Source organism: Notechis scutatus, chromosome 2 (genome assembly GCF_049901735.1).
Source record: "Notechis scutatus isolate UNSWTSFEM ecotype Mainland chromosome 2, rNotScu1.2, whole genome shotgun sequence".
Lineage (NCBI taxonomy): Eukaryota > Metazoa > Chordata > Lepidosauria > Squamata > Elapidae > Notechis > Notechis scutatus.
Genome location: NC_142010.1, coordinates 10347265 through 10371572, shown reverse-complemented (window position 1 = coordinate 10371572; position 24308 = coordinate 10347265). Strand labels below are relative to the sequence as shown.

General features: G+C 45.9%; 1 protein-coding gene across 1 annotated transcript; it reads right to left on the bottom strand.

Moving 5' to 3' along the window:
- Window positions 1-456: 456 nt before the first annotated feature.
- Window positions 457-24107, bottom strand: LOC113424455 (uncharacterized). Its single transcript, XM_087953362.1, has 3 exons — window positions 23973-24107; window positions 19497-20542; window positions 457-5635 (listed from the first exon to the last, which is right to left on the bottom strand). Exons 2-3 carry the CDS (start codon window positions 20450-20452, stop codon window positions 4501-4503), a joined length of 2091 nt encoding a protein of 696 aa, XP_087809488.1. The 5' UTR covers window positions 20453-20542; window positions 23973-24107; the 3' UTR covers window positions 457-4500.
- Between the last annotated feature and the right edge of the window lie 201 nt (window positions 24108-24308).

Genomic DNA, 24308 nt, shown 5'->3' with positions numbered 1-24308 from the left:
AAAATAACAATCAAGATGAATATTTTACCCAAAATTTTATATTTGTGTCAAACAATTGTGTTGAAATATATATGGCAAGGTAAGAAAGTAAGAATAAAATTAAAACTTTTGCAAGATGCTAGAATAAGAGGAGGATTTGGTTTGCCTAATTGGGAGTTGTATTACCAAGCTACAATTTTGATGTGGGTTAAGGAATGGATAACATTAAGAAATACTAGATTGTTGACATTAGAAGGACATGATCTGTTGTTGGGGTGGCATGCTTTTTTAATGGTATAAAGGAACTAAAACACAGGGGTATTTTAGGAGAGAGAGGGGGGAGGAGAGAGAGAGAGGGGAGGGGAGAGAGAGAGAGAGGCCTGCATTGTTCTTGTGGAAAAAGCCCAATGAAAGAAACAAAAGACAGCAACACAAATAATAATTATTACTTAAAAATTCAGAGGTTTATTTCATGAGCAATTTGGAACATGAACAGCCATCATAGCATCACTTACATCAATAACCCATTGCAATGAAGTCCAGTGATACAGCAGGTGCAGTAAGGACAGCTAAAGGTCAATGATCCCGAGCTGATCTTTAGCTCCCCCTTTTATACTTTTTTCCTAAAGGTCACCACACACAGATGGACACTTTCTTGCTAAGAATAGAATAGAGAATAGAATAGAATAGAATAGAATAGAATAGAATAGAATTCTTTAGAATTCTTTATTGGCCAAGTGTGATTGGACACACAAGGAATTTGTCTTTGGTGCATATGCTCTCAGTTGTAAAAAAATAAAATACATTCATCAAGAATCCTAACATACAACACCTGGTGATAGTCATAGGTTACTAATAAGCAATCAAATCCTACTAGGAAACAAAACAATATAAATTGTAAAAATACAAGCAACATGGTTATAGTCATAAATGGGAAGAGATAGGTACTAGGAAAGATGAGAAGAATAGTAATACAGTCTTAGTAATTAATTTGTTGTGGGAAATAGTTGTTTAATAGTGTAATAGTATTGGGGGAATTATTTAGCAAAGTGATGGCGTTCGCGGAAAAAACTCTCCTTGTGTCTACTTGTTCTGGTGTGCAGTGCTCTATAACGTCGTTTTGAGGGAAGGAGTTGAAATAGTTTATGTCCCGGATGTGAGGGGTCTGTAAATATTTTCACAGCCCTCTTTTTGACTCGTGCAGTATATGGGTCCTCGATGGAAGGCAGTTATGGAATTTCATAATCCATTTTCTTATTCTTTCTTGCAGATTATCAGTTTCCACATAAACCCATGTACATCTGAACCCTCCATCCATCCATTGCTTTCAGTTCCTCATTTCTCAGACTTTCATTGTTCTAGTTCCAAATATACTCCTGAATCTATCCACTTTGCAAAATCATGTTACACAAATGGCAACTGCTCAGCAGATTACAAATAGTTCGTTGTCCTGATGAAACCATCCTAGCTGATGACTTTGGTTCAGGTCTCTTTCCTAGGGTCTGCCACCATCCACATAGGCCTCATTAAAGCTAATAGATCAATAGGCCATATTTTCTTTTTCCACATCCTCAATGGGATCATGCCAAAGACGCTGGACAAGGATCTAGGATCGAAGAGACTTTGGCTCCAGAATAGAATATTTGAAGCTTAGGGTTGAACTGGGAGGTTTTCAGTGCTTTCTTGAGCAGATGTTTCATTACCCAACTGGGAAACATGGTTAATGATGTTACCTAGCACTAATGATGTTACATATTTGGGTGATGAAACAGCTAAAAGAATACAACCAAGCTCAGAGAACAGCAAGGTCCCCACACCATCTCTGGCCAAAGAGCCCCTTGTTGTCTCAGTCCACTGAACTTCTCATCCCACCATCACTTGAGGGAACCTCATCCATTCCTACACTGGTTGGCCAAAGAAGAGATCTCCTAGGAGCATTGATCCGTAGTTTTCTACAGCCTTCATACCTGACCTCCGTATCTAACTTTCAGGGAGGAGTGGGGAAAGGGGATTTTATTGTCTCTTAATAAAGGCAGCTTCTCTGGTGGACATCTCTTATACTGATGGAACTAGCCTCTAAGGTGCACTTCAAAGTGCGGTGAGTCCCAGCAATCTACAGCTGTCTTTTTTGGTAGCTACTAGAAGAGTTTCAGTGTTCCCTCTTAACTGAATGGTAAAAGGTAAAGGTAACATATGTGTTAGTTGTTTCTGGCTCTAGGGGGCGCTGCTCATCTCTGTTACAAAGCCAAAGGACATCCGAAGATGTCTCTGTGGTCATGTGGCCAACATGACTAAACGCTGAAGGCGCACAGAACGCTGTTACCTTCCCACCAAAGTGGTCCCTATTTTTCTACTTGCATTTTTACATGCTTCTGAACTGCTAGGTTGGCAGAAGCTGGGACAAGTAACAGGCACTTGCTCCATTACACGGCGCTAGGGATTCGAACCTCCGAACCGCTGACCTTTCTGATCGACAAGCTCAGCGTTTTAGCCACTGAGCCACCGCATCCCCTAGCTGAATGGTAGGAGGATACATAAGAATATTTACCCTCTTTGTAATTTATACCTCTTTTCTAAATCTTGATAGCACCTCTTATGTTGAATGTTCTATTTCTACCCCTCATCTCTCGTTTGTTTTAGTATTTCAATTCTTATTGATTTTTTAAGCATGCTTTCCATATTCCTCCTTTGAAGTTTTATGTCTCCCTGTATCATTCTTTCTTGATTTAGGTGTTCCCTCTTCTACCTCTGCTTTTCACTGCCAAATCTTCACTATGCCTGTGAATGTCTCCGTCCTTACTTCAAGAATGTTTACCTGCCTATTCAATTCTATTTTGAGTCTCTAAATATATTGTCAGCTTGATGTATTTCATCTGTTTTGATTATCTCTTCCTTCTCCTTATCTTTTGCATTTGTTTGTTCTTTTATCTGCTCTTTCCCTTCCTCTGTTTTTTTCTATTCTCTCCTCTTATTTCCTGGGTTTCTTGTTCATTTTACATTGTTATTTCTTGAACATTTTATAGTCTCATACATCAAATCCTTTATCTCCCTATGGTTCTTTGTTATAGTTTTATAGATACTTTGAAACATTGATGACATTTCTTTTTGAGATATGTTGTCATTTCCTATTGAAACATTTTATCTTATTTTAATAAATCCAAAAATTACTAATCAATCTATCAAAATCGCACACTTAAATTGTCTGACACATCAAAAAGCTAGTGAAAAACTATTCACTGTCCCATTCCTCAAAGTACATATTTATAATTCTTTATAGTCCTCCAGCAGTCAGTTTAATCCTTCCAGATTTTCCCTTGTCTTCATCAGCCACCTAACCAGCTTTGATTCCAATAACATTTCCAAGTGTTTGTGAATCACTCTACTTAGCAATCTTCAAGTCTCAGAAATTTTGTCTCCTAGTCATGAAACAAATAGGTTTCAAACAGTTTTCAGCAAAAAACACAGTCTTCCAGATGTGTTCACCTCCACTCAGTGTTAGAGTATTCCAAAGTCTTCCCAGCCTTATGAAAATACAGTATATTTCCTTTCTTTCACTAGCAGAATTTCAACCCGACACCCAATTTAATAACAGCATTCCTTCAAGTAATTTTCCTTCACTTTTCCCAATAATCAGTCCAATGTTTCCAGCATTTTAAAATGCTTTTTCAAGATTTTGCCAATAAAATGTTCAAATCCAGCCATTCTATATTTTAAAAATTATATCCTGAGTTCCATTTTCTTTCGGGTCTGTAGTTTTCTTCGAGGTATTTGTTAGCTGCATTTCAATAATGTGTGCCCTAAGCAAGATGTCGTCCAATTAATCACCAGTGTGTCAGGCACATGTAGGTAGCCACCAATAATCTGCCTTTAAGAATAAGGGTCCACCCAAATTTCCAGGACATTTTTCCTCCGAAAATTCATCCAAAATCCACACGTTCCCATTCAATCCCAAAGTCCAAGTCCAGCAAGGAAGGATGGAGTCAAAAGAATCAAGATGGCGGCTGTTTTAAAGGGCATCAACTTTCCCAGCCAGCATATTGAACACCAACACTTTATAGCTAAATAAACAACCAGATGCATCTTCATTCCGCCCCTCACCCCACTTTCTCCTCTCTAAATCTTCAGTTGTCCTTATTGATCAACAGAGACTAGTAAAAATTAACAGATATACCTGGGTGCCTTCACTTACATCTGTAGCAACTTATGATTGGAAATCCATTCCAAGTTGTGGTCACAAGTTTAGGACTTCCTGTACATTATATCTACTCTTTACACACTCATAACTCTTTTGTGTAATCACTCTGGTAAATTACTAATTTGGCTTTCTGAGCAAAAATATCCTCAAAGTCCCAACACTTACGCCCTTTTGCTTCAAAGTGTACTCTCTGATGGGATTTAAGGTTGCTTGAGTTGGAAAAACATTTTCCCCACACCAAAAATTGTAGCATTTCCTTTCTGTTACTGTGTGAAGTTCTTGGTTAATGTTAAGATGTGACTTGAAAAAAGTGTTCCCAACGTTCTTCACAACTGAAGAGATTTATCTCTGCTATGGACTTTCTGGTGCATTTTTAGCTTTGATTTACTATGAAAAGGTTTCTCACACTCTGTGCACTTGTAAGGCCGCTCTCCTGTATGATTTCGCATGTGCATCCGAAGTGCTGAAGGAGGGGCAAAACATTTCCCACATTCCAGGCATTTATATGGTTTTTCTCCAGTGTGGATTCGCTGATGCTTCACAAGAGAATCTTTCCAAGCAAAACATTGATCGCACTCTGAGCATTTGTGAGGTTTCTCTCCTGTATGGATTCGGCTGTGACTTCTTAAGGAACCTGAACGAGCAAATGCTCTCCCACAGTCCAAACATTTGTAGTTTTTTTCCCCTGTATGAATTTTCACATGACTTCTAAGGGCTGATGAGGTACTATAAAATCTTCCACAGTCGTTGCATTGATGGAGTTTCTCCCCTGTGTGGGTTTTATGATGTCTCCAAAGATCTGCCTTCAGTCCAAAATATTTTCCACATTCCTCGCATTTGTATGGCTTCTCTCCTGTGTGGAGCTTCTGATGGCGTCCGAGGTGTTGCTTTTGGGAAAAGCATTTCCCACACTCCTCACATTTGTAGGGTTTCTCCCCCGTGTGGATTCTCTGATGAATCTGAACATAGGCTGGCTTAATAAAACTTTTTCCACACTCCCCGCATCTATGGAGCAGCTCCCCTTTGTGCCATTTCTGGTGTCTCCGAAGTTCAGAAGAATCCACAAATCGTTTCTCACATTCTGGGCATTCATAGGGTCTCTCTCCAGTGTGGAGTTTCTGATGTCGCAGCAGGACTGATTTTGTGGACAAACATTTTCCACATTCGAGGCATTTTTCGCTTTTCTCCCCTGTGTGTGTTTTCCAATGACACTGAAGACCTGAACTCTTGGTGAAACATTTTCCACACTCAAAGCATTTGTGAGGTTTGATTCCTGCGTGAACTTTCTCATGGGTACGAAGACCTGACTTCCAAGAAAAGCTCTTCCCACATTCCCAACACTTGTAAGGTTTTTCCCCTGTGTGAATCCTCTCGTGGTCTCGGAGAGTGGCTTTTTGACGGAAATATTTCCCACATTCCAGACATTTGTAAGGTTTCTCTCCAGGGTGGATTTTCTGATGTCTAAGAAGGCCTGACTTTTGACCAAAGGACAAGTCACATTTGACACATTTATAGGGTCTTAATGTGGGGGGGCTTCTGAGATCTTTGGTGTCTTTGCCAGGGAAGGACTTGTCAGCCTCAAGATCTTGACTGGATTCACTTCCCACATGGACCTTCCTGTGGGTCAAAAGGAGGGACCTGCTAGTGAAGTATTTCCCACACTCTGAGCATTCATGGGATTTTTGGTGTTTTTTTGGAGTGCTGCTTTTCTCAGATGGGGGATCCAAGAGTTTTCCAGGCTCCATCCTTTCGGGTGGGTGCTGTCGAGCTGCTTTTCTACTATCTGTTGGCAGTTGTCTTCCAGGTAAATCTTTGGTCACAGTGTATTATTGGCTATTGGAAGGAGAAAGAAGCAGAGAAGAGTATTTCATTTTCAGAAATATAGTGAGAAAATCTCTAGGATTTACATAAGAAAATCTCTTATGTAGTTATGGTTGTTAAGTGATTTTTTTTTTTGGTTGCCAAGTGGAAGGAGGCCTGGCAGGAACTGCAGTGTTGGGGGGGGGGCTCTGAAGGGAATGGGAGAAACCCTGGAAGTCCAGCCCTGGCCTCACATGAATTAGGACACCTGAAGTGAGGTGCAGCTGCCCCCAAATGCCTCAGTCGTACCCTCTGGGCCCTGCAATGGGGCAGAAATGCCAGGGTGGTGCCGTAAGTGGAGGCCAGGGATTGTTGTCAATTGAGCCGTCTGCCACTGACCCCAGGACTTCAGTCCAGTGGGACTGCTGCCAGTGAGAAAAGTGGCCTTAATCTCCAGACTGATGACATCTGCAGCCAGGCGCCATTCTCCAAGCCGCATTTTTTGTAACGCCTCTAAGCTATGTGTCCCAAAGCTCCTCAAGGACTCCTTCAAGTCAAACATAGATTCCGCTGAGATTCCGATGGCCTCCCCTGTGCGCACACACCCTAGTTTGGGCTGAGAGAGCATTTCCCCATGAAGGGACCAGATGAAGGTTGGGGAGGGGCTCTTTCGGCTTCAGGGGTGCCTCCACCCAGCCGATGCGACTTCCCCACTTCGTGGCCTTCCACCCAGGGTCCACCTCCAACTCCACCAAGAGGGGCTTCTTACAACTAAGACAGATAAAACAAATTATGCCTTCACTCAGCACCTTGGCAGATAAACCCAATTTTATTGCATTACCACAAGGATTAAAAAAAAAAAGCTTATTTTCCAAACCAAGTGTCAGCCTTCAAGATCTTCTACTATTGCTTTGCATCTTTTGGCTGCCATAAGTAACTGGGGGGAGGAGGGGGTAAAGTCTGGGAAGAGAGCTGGAGGTGTTACATTCTAGTGTTGTGTAAAATGAGGAGGGGGGGAGTATAAATTCTTGCTTAGATGTCTATTTCTCGCTTAGCTTTCTTTTCTCTGCGCAACTGCAAACTTTTATCAAAATATGCCAAGGTCAACGGACAGAGGCCTCATCATCACCTGAAGATGTCCACATGGTCATATTCACAACTTTTAATTGGAAGAATCATTTGAACTATTGGGGGTGGGAACATTTCCATCCCTGTGTATATGTGATCTGCGCGCCTAATTTCCCAGATTCAGAATTCTATGGTTGCTACCACTTCAATTTCAGTAAAAGATATCTTTTCTCTAACCCAAAGAGTCTATTTCTTTCTTGAATTTGGAATGGAGCTCCACCTGACACCAAGTTTCATTGACTCACCTTTAACGTTATAGCTAAGAGGCCTCTGGGTCACTTGTCACCCCTCTGAGTCAAGGCCCTCACAGCTGACCGGTTTTGTTTCTCCTTCACTGACTGGCCCTTTGGGCAGAAAGCTGCTTCTCCAACCTGGCCAAGATTTCCAAGTTTTCTGGAACGGGAGTCCCCGCCAATCTGATCCAAAAACGCCCCTTTCTCCTCTCTCTCTGGAATTCACAGCCACGTTTTCTCTGGTCTCCTGCAAAGAGAAATGAAAAAGGCTCAGATGCCAGACAGCAATGCTGAGCTTAATCTATCAATGGATAGATTAAGAGGGAAGAGGGAGGAAAAAAAAAATAGGGTTGTTTGTTTGAGGATTCAAAGAGGGAGGGAAAAAAAAATAGGGTTGTTTGTTTGAGGATTCAAAGAGGGAGGGAAAAAAAATAGGGTTGTTTGTTTGAGGATTCAAAGAGGGAGGAAAAAAGAAATAGGGTTGTTTGTTTGAGGATTCAAAGAGGGAGGAAAAAAGAAATAGGGTTGTTTGTTTGAGGATTCAAAATAACAGGAGACGGAATTGTGATTCAAGAAGATCTTGATGGGCCAAAAATGGAAGAAACCAGCAAGATCGAAGTCCAAAAGGGACCGATGCATAGCCGTGAGTAGGAAAACTCAAAGGAAGATGAGAGAGACCAGGTAGAGGGCAGAGCATGAGTGAAAAGGGCTACGAGGCCACCAAGAGGCCAGGCTCCATGGGACCCAATGCTACTCTGGACAGGGCATTTTCAAACCATGCAAGGCAACCTTCTGGCCACCAGCTACTTCTAAGAGCCGCTCATAAGACCCGCCTGAAGACTTCCTCAGAGTTTGTGCTTTCCCTGTATCCACCTAGGAGGGGCTGCCCCATCACAGCCTCTTCCTGGACGAAACAAGGAAAATACAAAGCTTAGAAATTGTACCCATCTTTTTAAAGCAGAAGCAAAGTAAAGATGAGCATAAAAAAACAAAGGATTATATTTTTCGCCCTCAAACAAAGAGGGTCTCTTGGGGTGTGTGTGAAGAAAACATGAGCTCCATTAAGCAATTTAAACCTTATCTTTCCTCACAAACCCTCCCTTCCCCATTGCAATGAGGTCAGTTTGTCTTAAGACCACATTACAAACCTCAATAAATGGTCTGAAGCTCCCTTTACTCCATTTTTTTGCAACTGCACGTGTGGGTTATGGATGCTCAGGGACCTCGTGCTCCAACGGATCACACAGAGACCTTCTGAAAGAAACCTGCCCAGGAGCTCCTTACCTGGATGCACCCGGGGAGCCTTGGCCGGGCGAGGAGGGGGCAAATCCAGCCCGGGGAGGGAGCCCCTTTTGTCCCCCGGGAGGGAAGAGAGGGATCCGCACTCTGCAGGTGACGCCAGAGCCGGATCTCCCCGAGGAAAACCTGGGAAGCCGAAGGGGGATCCGCAGCTCCCTTCCTCCTGGCGGTGGGGAGATCTCCTGGCTGGAGGGCGGAGGGAGATCAGCCCTACTCATCCCGAGTGGGATCCAGCAGCCTCTCCCGAGGGATCCAGCGCCGATCCTCCAAAGAAGCGGGACACGCGGAGGGAATTGGAGATCCAGCGAGTGGGAGGGTCGAGGCGGGGGCGGGGCTTCTGCTCACCTGTTGGGCTCCGCCCCCACCTTGAAACCCCACCCCTTAGCAGTCTCTGCTCCTTCCCCCTCTGCCCCTCCCCGATAATCTCCTCCCCTCCTCCCAGCCAGGACCACTTGCTCCAAAAGCTTGGGATAAAACAATGAAGGTAGAATAACGTCAAATTAAAAAGGAACAAGGGTGTGTGTGTGTGTGTGTGTGTGAGTGGGGTTTACTCTCAGTGTAGTGGGCCCATCTCCTCCCTACCTGCCCCACAGGGGTCCTTCAGTAGGAAGTGCCACACCTGCCTTGGGCAAGAAGGGAAAGGGAGCTCTTGGCTGCACCAACAGCGAGGAGGCAAAGTATGGGGCTTCCAAGGCGCTCAGCTCAACCCAACCCAGATTTCATGTCGGTCCCGCAACAAGCCAGCAGTGAAGGTCGGATGCCCAGACCAAAAGAGCGCCGAGAAAGACGGGCTCCTAATAACCAGGCAACACATGCCCACCCCCCCTTCGGCCTCCACACAAGAAGACTCCCCGAGGCTAAGCTCCAGGTTTCTCCCGCCGCTTCCAAGCAGAAAAGGGTTCCCTCCCTCCAGGCCTCGAAGCCCCTCCCCGGAGCCCGTGCGTGCTAGGCTCTCCTCACGGGGTGAGGGCATCTGCCGAGGAGGCCCCCACCCACCCACCCACCAGCAGGTCGGAGGAAGAGGAAGGGGCTCCAGACGCCCGGCTGTTGGGCTGAATCCCATCCTTAGCGCCGAGAGGGACAAGAAAACTGATGACGACGCCCCGTTCCGGGCCTTTCACTGGGATGAACTGGACGATGAGTGTTAGGAATATAAGTCACCTAACACAGTGGTCCCCAACCTTTTTTGTACCAGGGACCAGTTTCAAGCAGAAACACTTTTTCAAGGACCAGCGGGGGGAGGGGGGAGATTCTATTTTCCATTCCCAAAACTTTATGTTTACCCTACAACTAGCATTAAAGACACCTGACTGCAGTCTCTCTAGTTCTAGGTCTTGCCCAGCTGTGTAGCTACAAAATTTCATGCAGATGTTTCTCTTATCTCTGTTTGGTGAAAACAGGAATTGAATGAGGAGCATTTAGTCAGTGTGTTTTCCCTAGAAAGCTCCTGTAGTCCTTGTTTAGGGATCATTCAGAGCTACGATGGACCTCTAACATCCAGCCCAGGAAGAAACTGCTTCAAAGAAGCCGGGGTGGTGGTGGCTTTTCCTGTCGCCGCACCTCCTCCGAAGCGCCCGTTCACCCCCACCCCGCCCGCCAGCGCACGCTTCAATCCAGTGCTCCGTTCTGCCTGCCTGCCTGCCTGCCTGCCTGCGTTTCTGGTTGTTTCGGAGCAGCTTCGGCTGATAAAAAGAGGCGAATAGTTATTATTCTCAGCCGAAGCTGCTCCGAAACAAACGAAGGCAGGCAGGCAGGCAGAACGGAGCACTGGATTGAACCTGGATTGATTGGCGGCGGGGTGGGGGTGAACGGGTGCTTCGGAGGAGCTGTGCTGACAGGAAAAGCCACCCTGCCGGCTTCTTTGAAGCAGTTTCTTCCTGGGCTGGTGGAGGAGCGAGAGAGCAACTGAGAGAGGAACAAGGCGGGAGGAAACCGAAGCCACTGAGCCAGAGAGCAGGACAGGCTTTGGTTGCTTCCTCCCTCCCCTTCTTTCATTTGTGTCCTTGATCCCTGATCCCAGCAGCATTCACCGAAGGCAAAGAAAGCCGCCATTTTTTTATTTTATTTTCTTTGCGGCCCGGTACAGAGTGCTCCACGGACCGGTACCGGTCCGCGGCCCGGTGGTTGGGGACCCCTGTTTTAGGAGACATCATTGCAATTCGCTACTTAACCACTGGGGTGCGTTGTAACTTAGACTAAGCTTGGAGTAAACTGGGCTTTTTCATTTTCCCTTTGATAGGGCTTGCAGAGCTGACTTTCCAGTTCTGGGGTTCCCAGCTTGGGACTGAATGCCTGCAAACTCCGAGGGCTTGACTCTTTCAGGTGTTTTTATTTTCCAAACCAGGGTCAAAGAAGAGAGCCTCAACAAATGATTCTTTAAGTTGGCTGAGTTTCCATTTCTCAGGTTGGCTTGTCCATGCAGAGTTAAGATAGCCCAGCCAGAGGTATTTATGGCTGGTTGTTATGGGGACCTGTGTCATAAATCCCAACTCAACCAGGGAGAGATTCCCTTTAGGGTCCCTCGTGGCTGAAGTAAGCTCTCTTTCCTCTTTGATTAGTATAACTTCTTGCAATTGTCTAGGCCTGTGATGGCAAACCTGTGGCATGCAGCCATTTGTGCCAGCGGATTACAGCTGAGCTGCAGGCTTAAAAACGGGTTTTTTCCTCAGCTGTACTAGCACATAAGCTGAACTGTCACCGACTGATTTTCTGCCAGCTTGAGGAATTTTTCGGCCTACCAGAGGCTTAAGGAAGGCTTCTGCAGGCTTTTCAGGCAGAAAACTAGGCCCATTTCATCACTTCCTGTTTTTCTGGAAATATTGGAAGTGACAAAACGGGCTTAGTTTTTGTCCTGAAAAGCCTGCAGAAGACTCAAAGGCCTCAAACTGACTGAAAATCAGCTGTGAGGCGCAGTGCAGGTAAAGGGGCGGGTGGGGATTGTGCACGCATTTGTAGGGGGCATGGAGGGGTGCGCATTGCCTTCTGGGTGCTGGCACGTGAGCACAAGCGTGCAAGCCCTTGCACAATTTTTAGCACAGGAGCCCCAAAAAGGTTAGCCACCACTGGTCTAGGCGTTCAAACTGAGTGGTTCTGCAAAGAGCTGAGAGCAATTGCTTACAAAGTACCACATTTAAACAGTCCGCAGGGAGAGAGCCAGAAATGATGCAATCCACTGTTTGCTAAACTAATCCTCTTTCTGCCCCCTTCAATAGAGGGAGATCATGGCCCCTCCCTGTCTCTTCCAAGCACTGATTCAAATTGATTGAATCAGCTTTTTTCACTTGCAAATACAGTTTCTCAACTAGGTAATTAACATGCTTGTTCTTGGTTCCAGGCAGCAAAGTCAAGCTTGCACAGAGAAAGAGACACAGACAGACAGAGGGAGAGACAGGGGGGAGACAGAGACAGACAGAAAGGGGGGGAGAGAGAGGGAGAGGGGGGGAGAAAGAGGGAGGGAGACACAGAGGAGAGAGAGAGAGAGAGAGAGAGAGAGGGAGAGAGAGAGAGGGAGGGAGGGAGACAGAGAGGGAGGGAGGGAGACAGAGAGAGGGAGAGACAGAGGGAGGGAGGGAGACAGAGAGGGAGGGAGACAGAGAGAGGGAGGGAGACAGAGAGGGAGGGAGGGAGGGAGAGAGACAGAGAGAGAGGGGAGGGAGACAGAGAGAGGGACAGAGAGGGGGAAGGGGGAGAGAGAGACAGAGAGGGAGGGAGGGAGAGACAGAGAGAGAGGGGAGGGAGACAGAGAGAGAGAGAGAAAGGGGAGGAGAGGGAGACGGGGGAGAGTGGGAGAGAGAGAGGGAGGGAGACACAGAGGGAGAGAGGGGGAGGGAGAGACAGAGAGAGGGAGGAAGGGAGACAGAGAGAGGGAGACAGAGAGAGGGGGAGGAAGAGAGGGAGAAAGACAGAAAGGGGGAGAGAGGGAGAGAGACATGGAGAGAGAAAGAGAGACAGAGAGTGGGGGAGGGAGAGAGAGAGACAGAGAGGGAGAGACACAGAAAGGGGGAGAGGGGGAAAGAGGGAGGGAGACACGGAGAGGGACAGAGTGGGGGAGGGAGGGAGACAGAGAAGGGGAGGGAGAGAGAGGGAGAAAGACAGAAAGGGGGAGAGAGGGAGGGAGACACAGGGAGGGAGAGAGTGGGGGAGGGAGAGACAGACACAGAGAGGGAGGGGGAGGGAGGGAGAGAGACAGAGAGAGGGGAGGGAGGAGACAGAGGGAGAGGGACAGAGAGGAGAGAGAGACAGAAAAGGGGGAGAGAGAAAGAGGGAGGGAGACACAGAGGAGAGAGAGGGACAGAGTGGGGGAGGGAGGGAGACAGAGAGGGGGAGGGAGAGAGGGAGAAAGACAGAAAGGGGGAGGGAGGGAGACACAGGGAGGGAGAGAGAGAGACAGAGAATGGGGGAGGGAGAGACAGACAGAGAGGGAGACAGAGAGGGAGGGAGGGAGACAGAGAGAGGGGGAGGGAGAGAGACAGAGAGAGGAGGAGAGAGGGAGGGAGGGAGGAGAGAGACAGAGAGAGGGGGAGGGAGAGAGAGACAGAGAGGGAGGAGGGAGAGAGACAGAGAGGAGACAGAAAGGGGGAGAGAGGGAGAGGGACAGAAAGGGAGAGGGACAAAGGGGAGGGAGAGAAAGAGGGAGGGAGACACAGAGGGAGAGAGAGGGACAGAGGGGGGAGGGAGGGAGACAGAGGGGAGGGAGGGAGACAGAGAGGGAGAGACAGAGGGAGGGAGGGAGACAGAGAGGGAGGGAGACAGAGAGAGGGAGGGAGACAGAGAGGGAGGGAGGGAGGGAGGGAGAGACAGAGAGAGAGGGGAAGGAGACAGAGAGAGAGAGACAGAGAGGGGAGGGGGAGAGAGAGACAGAGAGGGAGGGAGGGGAGAGAGAGAGAGGGGAGGGAGACAGAGAGAGAGAGAGAGACAGAAAGGGGGAGGAGAGAGAGGAGACGGGGGAGAGAGGGAGAGAGAGAGGGAGGGAGACACAGAGGGAGAGGGGGAGGGAGAGACAGAGAGAGGGAGGAAGGGAGACAGAGAGAGGGAGACAGAGAGAGGGGGAGGAAGAGAGGGAGAAAGACAGAAAGGGGGAGAGAGGGAGAGAGACATGGAGAGAGAAAGAGAGACAGAGAGTGGGGGAGGGAGAGAGAGAGACAGAGAGGGAGAGACACAGAAAGGGGGAGAGGGGGAAAGAGGGAGGGAGACACGGAGAGGGACAGAGTGGGGGAGGGAGGAGACAGAGAAGGGGAGGGGAGAGAGAGGGAGAAAGACAGAAAGGGGGAGAGAGGGAGGGAGACACAGGGAGGGAGAGAGTGGGGGAGGGAGAGACAGACACAGAGAGGGAGGGGAGGGAGGGAGAGAGACAGAGAGAGGGGGAGGGAGAAGGAGACAGAGGGAGAGGGACAGAGAGGGAGAGAGAGACAGAAAAGGGGGAGAGAGAAAGAGGGAGGGAGACACAGAGGGAGAGAGAGGGACAGAGTGGGGGAGGGAGGGAGACAGAGAGGGGGAGGGAGAGAGGGAGAAAGACAGAAAGGGGGAGGGAGGGAGACACAGGGAGGAGAGAGAGAGACAGAGAATGGGGGAGGGAGAGACAGACAGAGAGGGAGACAGAGAGGGAGGGAGGGAGGGAGAGAGACAGAGAGAGGGGGAGGGAGAGAGACAGAGAGAGGAGGGAGGGAGAGAGACAGAGAGAGGGGGAGGGAGAGAGACAGAGAGGGAGACAGGGAGGGAGGGAGACAGAGGGACAGAGAGGGAGAGAGACAGAAAGGGAGGAGAGAGGGAGAGGGACAGAGAGGGAGAGACAAAGGGGGAGAGAGAAAGAGGGAGGGAGACACAGAGGGAGAGAGAGGGACAGAGTGGGGGAGGGAGGGAGACAGAGAGGGGGAGGGAGAGAGGGAGAAAGACAGAAAGGGGGAGGGAGGGAGACACAGGGAGGGAGGGAGAGAGACAGAGAGAGGGAGGGAGGGACAGAGAGAGGGGGAGGGAGAGAGACAGAGAGGGAGAGACACAGAGAAGGAGGGAGGGAGACAGAGGGACAGAGAGGGAGAGAGACAGAAAGGGGGGGAGAGGGAGAGAGAGAGAGGGAGAGAGAGGGTGGGAGACACAGAGGGAGGGAGAGAGAGACAGAGAGGGAGAGAGAGAGAGAGAATGGGGGAAGTACAATAGTCTATTTGCTTCACCCAAATGGATCCCTCCTCTCTTTTCTTGAGAGATTAGACAGATTTATTACACTCTCTTTTTAAGTATTCTGCTCCAACTTTCTGCTTCTGCTTGCATACTTCTCCTTACAGACAGTTTAACTCAACATGAAAGATATTATCCAAATTGGATTTATTCCAGGCATCCTTCTCATAGATATGACTCACATTATAAGAAGATTCTTCTGAAGGCATCAATAATCTGATCTTAAGTCACGCAGGTAAATAGAGAATGATTTCATCCCCACAATGAGAAACTGCAGCCATCAGGTAAGTTGGAATTCAAGTAAGCCTCACTTGCTTCCCCGTAATCAAGGCTGCCCCCTCAGCCAATCAGAGGACTGACCCAGTGGTCAGTCAGAGGCACAGATGTAACCACATGATAACTACATTTCCCAGCAGGCAATGCCTTAAAGAGATAGCACCTAATCTCTAAGCTAAATATACACTCCAACCAGCACAACGTTTTCTACATTACTTCGCTTTCACTGCTGGGCTGGTAAATCACATATACGTTTCTCAGCACTGTTGCTGAGGCCACGACAGCATATTGAAAATTGATCATGGCTATATTAAAGGAAGATAATTATTATAAATTAAAACAACAAATTTTGACAATTTGGAAAAATGGGGAAATCTACAATTATCTCTAATAGGGAGAATATCTACAATCAAAATGAATATACTACCAAGGATATACTACCATACTTGTTTCAGACGATTCCAATTAAATTAGGGAAAGAATATTTTGAGGACAAACAAAATAATGTTGAAATCTATATGGCAGGGAAAGAAGGCAAGAATTAAATTAAAATTGTTACAGGATGCTAGAATGAGAGATTTTGGACTACCCAACTGGGAAGTATACTACCAGGCAGTTACATTGATGTGGGTGAAAGAATGGATTGTTTTGAGAAATACTAGATTGTTAACACTGGAAGGTCATGATTTACAATTGGGGTGGCATGACCTTCCAGTGTTAACAAACTAGTATTTCTCAAAACAATCCATTCTTTCACCCACATCAATGTAACTGCCTGGTAGTATAAGGACATGGGTATTTTAGGAGACATTATATTCGAGATGCTTTATTGTCAACATGGGAGAAAATAAGGAAACAACATTATATGAAAATACCAGTCTGGTTATCAACAATAGAGGCATTTGCGTATCCTATTGTTTTCAAAATGGAACACATAGTTAGATATAGTGAAATTTTAAATGAAAGGGGTGAACTCAAAACAAAGCAAGAATTAGATGAACAAGAGATAAAGTATTCATATGTGCAAATACATTCTAGATATCATAAAGATAGTAAGACAGAAGGGTTTTACCAAGAACTTACTGAATTAGATAAAATCTTAACAGGTACTGGGGAGAGGATGATTAAAAAATTATATGGTTATTTACTAGGAGTGAAATTAGAAGAACAAGTTAAAGAAACAATGATTGCTTGGGGGGGGATTTTGGATCCCCCCCAAGAAAGATTAGGGACAGAAATTATGGACTAGAAATTATACATAAACAATGCCGACAGCATATAAAGAGAATTTGTATAAGATGTTTTACAGGCGGGATTTACCCCCAGCAAGAATAGCAAAGATGTTCAAGAATAAATCGGTGAAGTGTTGGAAATGTCATCAGATGCCTGGATCATATTACCATATGTGGTGGACATATGCAGAAACTAAAAGATACTGGACTAAAATACACACATGGCTGGAAAAAATGACAAAACAGCATATAGACTTAAAACCAGAGACATTTTTATTGGGAATTTTACCTGAAGGTTACAACAGAGAATTGACATACTTGATTATTAATGTTTTAACTGTCGCTAGAATTGTATTTGCTCAAAATGGGAAAAACGAGAAAATTCTGATAGAGGAAGTGATAGAGGAAGAATGGAATGTGCAGAAATGAGTAGATTAACATTAGCAATTAGAGAACAAGAAGAAAAAGAGTAGTATAAGATATGGGACTTATTTTATCAATGGTTAGATAGAAAAGTAGGAAACTGAAGTATAATACAATAGCAATGATATGTTATAATTGATTACTTCGGAATGAATTATAATATGAATTAAAATTAGTAAGAACTGAGGTTTGCTCTAAAGGATAATGTGGATTTGAAATTAAAGTCTAATGATGATGTAATAATAATATAATATTACATGGAAAGTTGATTAATGCAATATGAATGTAAATTTAAGAGGAAAAGACTATAGATATTGTGCACAAGAAATATGTACCAACCGACACACTGTATAATTGAAAGAAGGTTTTATTTGTTGTTCTATGCTTATGTTTGCTGTTAAAAATAAAAAACTTTTTGGGAAAAGAAAAAGAAAATTGATCATGGCTTTTGCATGGCTGTTTTGTTTTTGTTTTTTTGTATTTATTACCTGAACTTCAAGCCAGCCATGGTGTTTTGACACTGTTCTCTCTTTCTTATAGAAAGTAATCTAATGGAATTGTTTGTGAGCAGTAGAGACAAATTAGTCTCCCACATACGAGGTGGGAATATATCAAGAAGGCTCCTCGTGTACATTTTCCATGTAAGGTTCATCATTTTGGATTAGAACATACTAAATAAATAAACCTTAATCAGCCATTTTACTAATTTATCATTTTAATGCCCTCTATAATATTAATCCTGATGAAAAAGAAAACGTGAATTGGCTTCAAATAACGCAGTTCCTTTTAAATAATCTGGTTCTCTTGGCCCAATCTATCTCAGAATTGTGAGGAAAAACAGGAAGACAAAAGATTTAGCCATGATGCCTTTAGCTCCTGAATAACAGGTGGGACATAAATCACTAACTAAAAATATAAGCCAATCCACCTATTATGCAGTTCAAGTTTGGGACAAAAATAATAATCCCAGATGCGGTGGTTGAAGAACATTCCAGTATGTCCTTAAACAATGGCCCTCAATGTCTTAATTAATTTTAAATGCCAAAGACCACAAATCCCAGAGATTTAGCTGTCAACGCAAGAAAAGAGAAGTAGATGATCTACTTCAGGGCAGCAGTGGTGGGAGCAAAAGGCAAGTGAAAGGCAAGTGGCAAGGGGTGTGAAAGGAGAGCAGTGGCGACGGGAGTAAAAGGAGAGCAATGGGGGAGGGGCGAAAGGAGAGCAGCAGCAGTGGCGGAAGCAAAAGGCGAAAGGAGAAGGGCGGTGAAAGGAGAGCAGCGGCGGTGTACTGGGGCAGGGGGGATACAGCGGCAGCGAGGCAGCAATGGCGTGGTGGCAAGGAAGGCAATGGCAGAGATTCCGATGGCGTTGGGGCTTCCGGGACCAGCTCCCCCCCTGCAGCCCATCAGAGGTTCACATGCTCTGTTCCCCGCAGCCGCCCATCAGCTGTCATGGACTCCATTCCAGGGGTGCCTTGCCGAAAGACTCTCTCGCTCTCGCAGCAAGAGCAGTGGCGGAGAGAAGCAGCTGCTGATCCATATGGCGCCGCTCCACATGCTCTCCGGCGACCCGTTTCTCTCCCCTGCTGCTCTAGCTGGGGGAGCGAGAGAGTGTTTTGCGGCAGAGTGGAATTTAGCTTTTACAAGTCCCACTCCCATCGGAAAATGGCTCCAGGCAGCAGAGAGAAACAGGATTCAACCTGGTTGCTTCTCTGCCACCCACAGCCCTTTCCCGATGGGAGTGGGACTTGCTGCACTTGCAGGACCCAAAGCTAAATTTCGCTGTGCCGGTTCTTGTTCTCCCAGCAAGAGCAGCAGGGGAGAGAAGCAGCTGCTGATCCGGAGACCACATGGAGCTGCACCATGTGTGCTCTGGCAACCTGTCAGCGGTGGCGGCAAAAGGCAAGCATGGCAGTGGGGGAAAGCAGGGGGGGAGGGAAGGCGGGTGGCGGCAAAAGACAAGCATGGCGGGGCCAGCCAGAATTATCATTATCGGTTCGCCCGAACCAATTAGAACCGGCACAATCCCACCACTGCTCCCACTTCTACCCTTTTGCCTCATTGTGCACTCTCTGATGGAATTTGAGGCTGCTTGACTAGGAAAATCATTTTCCCCACATCAAATATTTGTAGGATTTCCTTTCTGTCACTGTGCGAAGTTCCTGGTAAACGCTAACATGTGAATGTTGGGGGAAAAAGGGTTCCCAACGTTGTTCACTGCTAAAGAGATTTATCTCTGCTATGGACTTTCTGGTGCTTTTTTAGCTTTGATTTACTAGGAAAAGGTTTCTCACACTCTACACACATGTGAGGCCACTTTCTTGCATGAGTTTGGGTGTGACTGCGAAGTGATGAAGATTGGGCAAAACATTTCCCACACTCCAGGCATTTATATGGTTTTTCTCCAGTGTGGATTCGTTGATGCATCACAAGAGTACCTTTCAGTGAAAAACATTTATCGCACTCTGAGCATTTGTGAGGTTTCTCTCCTGTATGGATTTGGCTGTGCCTTCTAAGGGAAGAAGAATCAGCAAATGTCCTCCCACATTCCAAACATTTGTAATTTTTTTCCCCTGTGTGGATTTTCACATGACTTCCAAGGGCTGAAGAGGTACGATAAAATTTTCCACATTCATTGCATTGATATGGCTTCTCCCCTGTGTGGGTTTTATGATGTCTCCAAAGATCTGCCTTCAGTCCAAAATATTTTTCACATTCTATGCATCTGTAGGGCTTCTCCCCCGTGTGGATTTTCTGATGCCTTCCAAGGTTGCTCTTATTTCCAAAACATTTTCCACATTCTACGCAGCTGTAGGGTTTCTCTCCAGTGTGGATCCTCTGATGCCTTCCAAGGTCGCATTTTTGGTTAAAGCATTTCCCACACTCCCCACATTTGTACGGCTTCTCCCCTGTGTGGATTCTCTGATGAATCTGAACACGGTACTGAGAAATAAAACCTTTCCCACACTCCTCACATTTATAGGGTTTCTCCTCTTTGTGCCATTCCTGATGTCTCTGAAGTTCAGAAGAATTTATAAATCGTTTCTCACATTCTGGGCATTCATAGGGTCTCTCTCCAGTGTGGAGTTTCTGATGTCGCATCAGATGTGATTTGTGGGCAAAACATTTTCCACATTCAAGGCACTTTTCGTTTTTCTCCCCTCTGTGTGTTTTCCAATGACACCGAAGACCTGAACCCTCGGTGAAACATTTTCCACACTCAAAGCATTTGTAAGGTTTGATTCCTGTATGAAATTTCTCATGACTACGAAGACCTGACTTCCAATAAAAGTTCTTCCCACATTCCCAACACTTGTAAGGTTTTTCCCCTGTGTGAATCCTCTCGTGGTCTTGGAGAGTGGCTTTTTGACAGAAATATTTCCCACATTCCAGACATTTGTAAGGTTTCTCTCCAGGGTGGATTTTCTGATGTCTAAGAAGGCCTGACTTTTGACCAAAGGACAAGTCACATTTGACACATTTATAGGGTTTTAATGTGGGGGGGCTTCTGAGATCTTTGGTGTCTTTGCCAGGGAAGGACTTGTCAGCCTCAAGATCTTGACTGGATTCACTTCCCGCATGGACCTTCCTGTGGGTCAAAAGGAGGGACCTGCTAGTGAAGTATTTCCCACACTCTGAGCATTCATGGGTTCTTTGGTGGTTTTTCAGAGTGCTTCTTGTATCTGGCAGGGCATCCAAGAGCTTCCCACGCTTCATGCTTTCTGGCGGCTGCTGCCTTATGCTGATATTCTATTATCTGTTGAGAGTTGTCTTCCAGGTAAATCTTTGGCCACAGTGTATTATTGGCTGTTGGAAGGAAAAAGAAGCAAGAGAAAAATATTTCCTTTCCAGAAACGTAGAGAGAGTCACAAAATCTCTAGGAGGTAAACTTTTATACTGTTGTGGTCATTGTGGCTTTTTTGGGAGGGGGGGTTGTTAAGTGAAGGGAGACCCTGGCAAGACCTGCAGAGGTGCCTGAAGCGGGTGGGGGAGACCCTGGAGGTCCAGCACTTGGCCACACAATAGTTAGGAGAACTGCAGTGGGGTGCAAAAGTGCAGCCACCCCCAGATGCCTCAGTTGCCCCATCTGGCTCCTATAATGGGGCAGAAACGCCCATTAAATATGGTGCCTTAAATGGAGGCCTGGGGCCTTCAGCTGTTTCAGCCATCTGCCACTAACTCCAGGACTGGACTTCAGCCCATTGTCACCAGTGCCACTGAGAAAGGCAGCCTTAATCCCCAGACCTGAAGTAACATGTTCCGTACTGTTTCCAAGGTGGGCTGAAGCTCCTCTAATCTTCTCCATGACCCCTTAAGCAAGGGGTTGGATTCTTCCTCTTCAGACCAGTTCTATAGAACCAGTTGTTACGATTCGGCGCAGTTTGGAGAAACAGCAAATCCTGCCACTGGCTGGCCCCTCCCCTCCCACTCACTCCTTACCTGTCATGCTCACCCTCCAATTTGCCTGCCTTGTGCCTTCACCAAATATTTAGTTATTTGCTATTTTTCCTCCCCCCACCACTACCATCAGTTCTTCCATCTATCAGCTATGATATTTAGATTAGAAAGCATGACATTGAAAGAAAGCATGGCATTGTTGGATTTCTTGCTTTCTAGCTAATCTAAAAGCAGAGCTGAACCTTCTTAGGACCGAAGCTTTTATTTTTCAGTGCAGACTCAGGTAGCACATTGCAGAAAGATAGATCTCTGAGTGAATCTGTGATTCTGCAAGCAACTCAATCTGCCTGCTTTGACTGCTTTTGGGTAGTTGCTCTTTTTTAAAAAAAATAAAAAATTCAATGTTTACATAAATATATTTACATACAAGCCACACCCATCCAGTCACATGAACACCAAGCCACAGCCACAAATTAGGCCACACCCACAGAACCGGTTGTTAATAAATTTGAATCCCACCCCTGCTCTTAAGTCAAACTTGGACTGTGCTGGGACTCCAATGGCCTCCCCTGACCCCCAAGACAAACCCGTGATTATATCCACTTAATGACCAGTGAAATCATTTAACAACTGGAATGGTGAATGCAGAATTACACTAACTGAGCAAAGACATCATGTGATATCTGACAGTGACCACTTTGCTAAACAAGTGAGATTCCAATTCCATTTGTAGTCAAAAGTTGAAGACTACCTACAGGCAACCCAAAAGATTAAGGCATCGCAGAAAGAAAGGAGGAGGAAAGAGAGTTGAGGTTAGTGAAAGCAACCAATTTTTTTCCTCTGCTTTTCTTGATTTTTCCGATTTTTACACTTATGAGCTCCATCCCATCATGGCTTTGCTCTCAGTCTAGTGGCCCCCTCTTCCCTACATGCCTCACAGGTGTCCTTGAGTAGGAAGTGCCACACCTGCCTTGGGCAAGAAGGGAAGGGGACGGAGTAGCTGCTGGCTTCTCCATCAAGAGCTTCCCTTAGGGGGCCACACCTGGCTTTTCCACAACCCAGGGATTAGCACAAGACCCGGGAGGGTCTGAATTGCGGTCATCCCTCTGCGTTTCCTGTTAGGGATAACATTGTTTACCCTAACTGTTTTGGGTAAAAATAATAAATAAGTTATCATAGTTTGTTGGTAAAGTGTGTGTAACTTTAACTACAAGAATGTAATTAAGGGTGTGGTTGTAAAAGCACCATAAAAGAAGCAAGTCAATTGCAGCTCACTCTCTCTGGCTTAATTATCCCTAATTACTAGATGGATTGATGACTGCGTTTCTCCTTGCTGGAACTGGGGAGAGAAAGGAGTGTTGATTCTTCTCAACGGAGAGAAGAGATAATACAAGACTGATTTATTGTAAGTGAACTGACATTGGATAATCAACACGGACTTTTGCAAATTGAGTATCCCCGACTGGACTGACTGAAATGATACATGACTAATTGGACCGTTTATTTGACTATGCTATAATTCCTAATGGAATAAAAGATATTTTTGATAGCACAAGCGTATCTGTATTTTACTGCGTGTTAACTAAAATACAATCTTATCTCACACATTTACCTGTCTTCCTACCTGACTACGCTACACATTCTGTTTAACACCCGTTGGGGAATTCAGGCTTAACATTTCCTACCCAGATAGGAGAGAGGCTGGCCGATTCACTTGGGCCACCCCAGGTTGCTTGTCTTGATGCCGTGAACACAACCAAAAAGCTGTGGGTGTGTTTCTGTATTAGGAGGAGGAGTTCAGCCAGGCTACCCAAAAAGAGACTCAACCCTAGAAGATCAGATAGAAATGGAGGAGGGGGAAATGGCTCCGATTTGGCATTTCATCCTTCAGCATAGGATGAATGACAGCACAGGCACCCCGAAAAGGATCACTGCTGATCAGAGCAGATAAAGCTACGCAGAGCTTCCCAAAATTTAAATCATCTTGTTTGTTATCCCTGGTCCTGAAAGCAATAGAAAAAAATAAAATAAAAATAAACCGACAATCTGGCTTAATCCTGGGGTAAATTGGATCCTACAGTTTCTGAAAGGGAGGGCTCACGGAATAGCTTCAGAAGGAAAAGACCCCAATAAAGGATCCCCAATAATGCATCCAGATGATTTCAATTAAAAGTTAAGCTTTAGAAGAAGACCTAAGCGCTTCAGCTTACTAAACGGTGACTCCCAATGCATTATGGGACAAGGCCTAAACAGGAACAATCTGAGCTGTGACACGGCTTAATCCTGGGGAAAATTTGATCCTGCAGTTTCTGAAAGGGGGGGAGGGTCACTGAATAGCTTCGGATGGAAAAGCCCCCCAAAATGATCCAGAGAATTTCAATTAAAGTTGAAGCGTTAGGAGAAGGCCTAAGCCCTTCAGGCTACTAAACTGTCACTCCAAGTGCATTATGGGACAAGGTCTAAACAGGAACAATCCGCACACATCACAGCTAAAAATGTATCCCTGAAACAAGACCCATTTTGGGCTGAGGGAACATTTCCCCATGAAGGGACCAGATGAAGGTTGGGCAGGGGCTTCCCCACCTCCAGGTGAGTCCCCAGGCAGCCTCTTTCGGCTTCAGGGGTGCCTCCACCCAGCCGATGCGACTTCCCCACTTCGTGGCCTTCCACCCAGGGTCCACCTCCAACTCCACCAAGTGGGGCTTCTTACAACTAATATAGATTAAACAAAGTATGCCTTCACTCAGCACCTTGGCAGATAAACCCAATTTTATTGCCTTGCCACATAAAGATTTTTTTTAAAAAAGCTTATTTTCCAAACCAAGTTTCATTGACTCACCTTTAAAGTTACAGCTAAGAGGCCTCTGGGTCACTTGTCACCCCCTCCGAGTCAAGGCCAGGGATGACCCTCACTGCTGACCGGTTTTGGTTTCTCCTTCACTGACTTGGTCTTTTGGGCAGGAAGCTGCTTCTCCAATCAGGCCAAGATTTCCAAATGTTCTGGAACGGGAGTCCCGGGCCAATCTGATCCAAGAACGTCCCTTTCTCAAAGCTCTCTGGAGTTCACAGCCACATCTTCACTGATCTCCTGCAAAGAGAAATGAAAGAGACTCCAAACGCTGACCGTGATAAGGAACATAATCTAGCTGGGAAATTCGAACTCACTGAAGGTTGG